This window comes from Scomber scombrus, chromosome 9 (genome assembly GCF_963691925.1).
Source record: "Scomber scombrus chromosome 9, fScoSco1.1, whole genome shotgun sequence".
Taxonomy (NCBI): Eukaryota; Metazoa; Chordata; class Actinopteri; order Scombriformes; family Scombridae; genus Scomber; species Scomber scombrus.
Genome location: NC_084978.1, coordinates 18,930,344 through 18,936,343, shown reverse-complemented (window position 1 = coordinate 18,936,343; position 6,000 = coordinate 18,930,344). Strand labels below are relative to the sequence as shown.

Below are 6,000 nucleotides of genomic sequence, written 5' to 3'. Positions count from 1 at the left end.
CCCTCACTAGCAGGGACTATTCATATCCATGGAGAGTTTGATTAAAACTTTGCAGCACCCCTGTAAAGGTCTCCATTAATGGGTGAGACGGACAGGTAAGACAGACAGATCACCATTGGCTGTTAAATCTATCACGTTCCTGTTTGCCACAGGAAGATTACAGCACAATGGCCTCCATTTGGCATTTGCACACAGCATATTTTACAGTATTTACCACAACATTGTTGCTAAAACACTCTTTTATTTAAGAGCCCATTTCAGTAAAATGCTTTTCTCCTCTGTCATTTAAAAAAAAAAAAAAAACACCTTGTATCAAAAGATTTAAAAAGTGCATACTGTAATTGTGAAATCGAATTATAAATCTGCATAGTTCCAATAATGTTTTTTTATGTGCAAATGAATGTACAAACATTCTCTGCCACACAGAATGTGATGAAATTATATAGAGCCACATTTAGTACATTGTGAGCACAACAAAATGCAATGGTAATTTTCTAACAGATTATATTGCTTTGGTACTATATTTATGTATATACATTACGTTTGCTTACACTTTAGTTGTTAACATTAACTACTAAACAAAGCAGCTCAATATTACTGTACTTTCCAAATCAAGATGCAACAAAAAATACAAGAAGTCTTCATTTCTGTTTTTTTCTGTTATGACCAAATGAAAAGGCCCATTCAGCTGTTAGCAAAAAGCAGTGATGAGGGTTAGAATGTTGATGCCACACCCCCACCCAACCACCAACATACACACACACACAGTTCCATACTTGCTCGTTGTATGTTAGAATAAAATGAGAAACAATGAAAAAATGGTCCATATATACTACGAGTGATGTTGCAGAACTAAGTCCGGACGGAGTGAAGGGACAGACAGCTGCTGAGTGCCAGGAGCTCTGGAGGAGAAGTGGGAGCAGAGCCAGAGCTTCGTGACGAATAACACCCGCTAGTCACATCGGATTCTGTTCTGATCCGGAGCTGTATACTGGCGGGAGGAGAGCTCAGTCTCTTAATTTTATTTTCTTTTTCTTTGAACAGCAGCAACACTGAGTGCTCTGTTTGTGTTTGTCTGTGTGTTTATTATCACTTTTAGCAGAGCAGCAGCAACATCGAGTGTTCAGTCCAACTCTGTGACTACTGGCTAGGTGAGCTAGGGTTTACATCAGTTTATATGTTACAACCTATGCCAGGTCACAAAGGACAAGTTTGATATCTAAAGCACATATTGGCAGGACAATATTGTTTTTCAGTCACTTCTATAACTCTTACAGGTAAGTTCTACAAAAGTTTGCTTGCCACTAGGAAACTGGTTGTCAGGGGTGGTCTTTCATGCTAAAGTAACACACGTCATTGAAATACGTGTGAAGTAAAAAGTAAAAGCTCTTGCAATCTGATAAATTCCATTCCCGAACAATGTTGTCTGTCACATGACGCAGTGTGAGTTGGGTCTAAAAACTAAAAGTTTTTATAATGAAATGAAAAAGGAAAATAATATGTGGCGTGCAGTTCCTATAAGCTGGCTCCTCATGACTGCTTGAGGCTAGCAGCTCAAGGCTAATTCCTTAGTATAACACACTCGAATCTCTGACTGAGCTGTTGACAATCAAGCATTTTGCGTTATGTAGGTGCTAGGTTTTGACAAAGAAGATGAATGTGTGGAATAAAAAATACAATATCTATAGTTCTGCTGCATCAATTTTGATAAAAGTCCATTGTGAATAGGGCTGGGTATCGTTTAAAAAATTATGATAGCAGTACTCATCCAAATACCCTTAAAGTGATACCGATACCAACTGAGTACTTCATACGTTACCCATCATGCGGATAGAAGAATTAAATTGCATAAAATACCACCACAGACAGATTGTAGCTGCTGTAAAAGTGGGCCAATCACATGTCGCATTAAATCCAAAAACGCTTGCGTTTGATTGGCTGAAGTCCATACAAATAGTCATATTTTCCAGCTCTGGGCACACAAAGGATCAATTGCAAGTATCGTTTGATGGGAGACGTTTTCAATACTACTTGGTATCGATTTATTGTGGTCAATACCTTAAGGTATTGTGTACCGATACCCAGCTGTAATTGTCTGACAATGTTACAGAAGTGTAGAGAGAACATGATGACAACAGTGATGAAGCCACTCCCCAACAGTGCAAGGTTTCAATATCTGTTTAGCCTCAAGATCTTCCACTTTGGCCCTGTGTCTCCCTCTCAAAGAAATCATTACTCAAATTAAATCCTATTCCTATGTTTTTTAATTTTTTCATGCAGGTCTGGTCCCATATTGCAGTTCATTTCCCCATTACCTGTTTGTAAAAAAATATTGGGCACTTCTTTGTCATGCTGCTTCTCCTGTTCTCCATGCATGAGCATGATTTTTTTTTAACAATATACATAGTTTGTGCATATCCTTCTCATCCATTGATTGTTAGCGAATAATGAAGTCACATGGTTAGACCCATTCTTAGTCTATTGATGCAATTGAGCAAAAAGACAATATGGAGGCAGACACATGGGAAAGGAGTGGGAAGCAGAATTACTAATGCACACATTCAACTCAACATACACATTGACAAACACACACACACACACACACACACACACACACACACACACACACACACACACACACACACACACACACACACACACACAAACACACACACACACACACACACACACACACACACACATACACACACAGACACACACACACACATACTCCGGTTGAACTTGGCAGACAGGATTTAGGGGTCTTCTGTGAGAGTGCTTTGATGTCCTTAAGACAGCAGTGCCGCCCCCTATCCTCCATGCACATACACACTCACTCACACACAGGTGAGTCATGCCAATTGACCAATTTGTCCACCTTGACCCTTGACTCAAGTCTGCACTCATTCAAACAAACAGTCAAAGTTGACAACAGATGATAGCAATGAAAATGAATCAAGTAAACTATGAGAAAGAATGCATACGATGCAGTTTTACAGATTAACCTTCTGCATTAAACCAACAACACTTCCTTTATCTCTTGAATGTGGCTGTGTAGTGTAACAGCTGCTCTAACAAAAGATAGCAGTGTGTGGAACTTCACACACTCATTTAGGTGTGTTGAACGTATAAAAATGCACACATACAGAAAGATGGAGATCAGATACTCCAGTTAGAGAGAGGGATTTAAGGAAAGTAAAACAGGTGGAGAGGAGTATTGTTTGTTTTCACTGCTGTCTTGATATTACATCAGACAGCATTAGATTCATATCTGAAATATACTGTACACAATGTACTGCAGACTTGCCTTTGTTTCCTTTAAATCATACAGATGATATGGAAATAGTAATATATAATTCAATAAATTATTAAAGTAAACATAATAAAATGCTACTATCTAATAAAAAGCCCAGCAAAATGCAAAATTCAATAAATTGAAAAAAAGGATTTCCTCTTTTGCCTGTGTGGTTAAGCAGCTACACTACGGCGACAATAACTCAAAATGCTGTTCTGTGTATGAACACCTTCAAAGGGAACCTGTGGCAAATAAATATTCTTAAATCTCTCTCTGTATCTTCTACTAAAGCACATCTTGTTGTCACTCACATTATACTTAGAAAGTTTTTTAACATCGTTGAGGATTTATTGCCATAAACTACCCGAGTCAGGGAGGGGTAACAATGCAAAAGGGCTCAGTGTAGAGCGAGTTAGTGCTGCTTAGAGACTGGGAGAGCGAGAGAAAGACAGAGAGGGAAAGAAATAAAACACGGAGAGAGAGCGAGAGAGCACACCCATCCTGAAGTGAGCAAAGCAAACTTTCAAGAAGAAAGTCGCCCAGATGCCACGCGTGGGAGGCAGCCCTTATTTATTTATTTATTTCTGTTTATCTGGCTGTCAGTAATTTATTCCGAATGCGTGTTTAAAATACTCCTTCTCCCTCTGTCTCTCCATCTCTTCCCCACAGATTAGAGGGGGGCTGCAACAGAGCTGCGTACTCCCTTCTCCTATATTATCTAACAAATATCTAAAAGGGGAGGCAGAGAGCACAGCGGCTCTTGTTCTTTCTCAAGCGCTGAGCTGAGACAAAGAGGTGTGGCAGGATTTGTTGCTGTATGCTTGCACCTGCTTAACAGTCGGAGATTGGTTCCTTACACAGTGGGTTGCAATAGAAGCAAAAGCAAACAGGAGCACGCACACAGACACACACGAATGCGGGCACGCACGCGTACAAATGCGTGCAAACAGCACTCTCACCACAGGTTTAATTTGCAAAGATTAAAGTCTGCAGTGTGTTCAGTGTCACACTAACACACAAGCTTATGTACACACACACACACACACACACGCAAAAACACCTGGGAGTATGAGTGCTTGGCTAAGTGTTGTTGTGGCCTGGAGCATACTGCCTGCTGCTTCTGCATCTCTCTCTCTCTCTCCCTTGCACACACACACAAACACTCAAAATGAATGATGACATGACACAAAGCTTGATGAAATGATATGTCGGGGAGCAGAGGGCTCACCTAACACACACACATGCACACACAAATGAAATCTCATCATATTCAGATAGAGAAGAAAGGATTACCCTAGGCTGATTGCTGGATGAGACTATGTAGGAAAGGAATTGAATCCTCATTCAGTTGGTGTGTGTGTGTTACCCTCTTTCTTTGACCTCTCTGTGACTTATTTCCCATTTAACTTAAATGGAACCATTTTCCTCATTCACTGTAATGATTGCAGTTTTTAAAGTAAGACAAGCACTTTGATCATTTGGGAACCTGTGAATAATGAATGTTCATGAAGACTCATTTTCTATGTTTCTTTGATATGTACGTGTGTAATGTGACATCCTAGAATAACTTCAAATGTCAGCAATTTATGTGGCAATGCTGGATTCAGCCAAACATTCTGATATTTGACATATATCCATCTACTGTGCCTGTTTGTCGTTGTGAGCGTCCACCTGTGTGAGTCAGTAAAACTTACAATGTTCATGAGTGTGAGCAGGTACTTCTGGACATGCTCCTTCCCGTGAAACTGGACCACTGAGTCATCGACACCCAGCAGCACTTCGATGTTATAGGCCCTGTCCAGGCTCTGTCTGCGTGTTCGCCCCGCTCGTGTGTGGTTGATACTCTGTTTCACACCGCGGTACAGAGACTCCAGGTCCATAAGACCACCGAGATCTGCACCTGGAGACAGAAAACACAAATATACATGTTTTAAAGCTAACATATGCAATGAGAGATTTAATGCAAAATGAACTGGCAAATATACTTGCGTAAAAATATGAGCAAAAAACACTTAAACTCCCTTATTTTTTATTTAAAATTAATTATTGTCTGTATAAAAATCTCATTAAACTGCATCCAACTAATGTTATTATTTACAAATAGAGGGTATTTTAATGAAATAAGATTGTAATCTGTGATAAACCAATGTCTTAGCAGCCGAGTTAACTCAAATGAATGCAGCAGTCAGGCTAAATCATAGACTTTGATCCCACAGTGGCACATCGTGCAGTAACCAACTTCATCGGAAAGAAACAACTCACAGATTACCTTTAACCTTTATCTATAAAAAGCATAAATTAAATGTGTCTTGACATTTACCAAACAGGTGTTGTACTGTGGTGTATGTTCTTGTTTATTTGCTGTTACCTCATTAAGCAGCAATCTCTTGTAAACCTGTCTGTTTGCCTTCTTTTAGATCTACCCTGCTAGTGTGTGTGTCTGCTTCTCTCTGCAGCGTTACAGTGCTTTGAACACTTTTGTTGTGTTTTTAGTGTGTGTCCGTGCTAAGCCTCACCTCCATATGCACACATGTACTCATCTGAACACTTGCATGTTGATGTCTGTGTGTCTGTCTTCTGTTTGCTTTGCAAGACACCACTAGTTGATAGAATCGAGCATGTGTGTCCCCTGTAACCGGTGGTAACGGTGCGGCTATCCTTCACAGATCCTCTCCTAATCAACCAAATATTTCTACTCCCATCTG

General features: G+C 39.9%; 1 protein-coding gene across 1 annotated transcript in view; it reads right to left on the bottom strand.

Annotated features, from left to right (window-relative positions):
• The window catches only part of LOC133985609 (A disintegrin and metalloproteinase with thrombospondin motifs 2-like), a 118,158-nt gene that overhangs the window by 23,492 nt on the left and 88,666 nt on the right, over nt 1–6,000 (bottom strand). Inside the window, exon 4 of the mRNA XM_062425268.1 lies at nt 4,990–5,195. Coding sequence (XP_062281252.1) covers nt 4,990–5,195 — 206 coding nt within the window. The remainder of the gene's footprint in view (nt 1–4,989; nt 5,196–6,000) is intronic.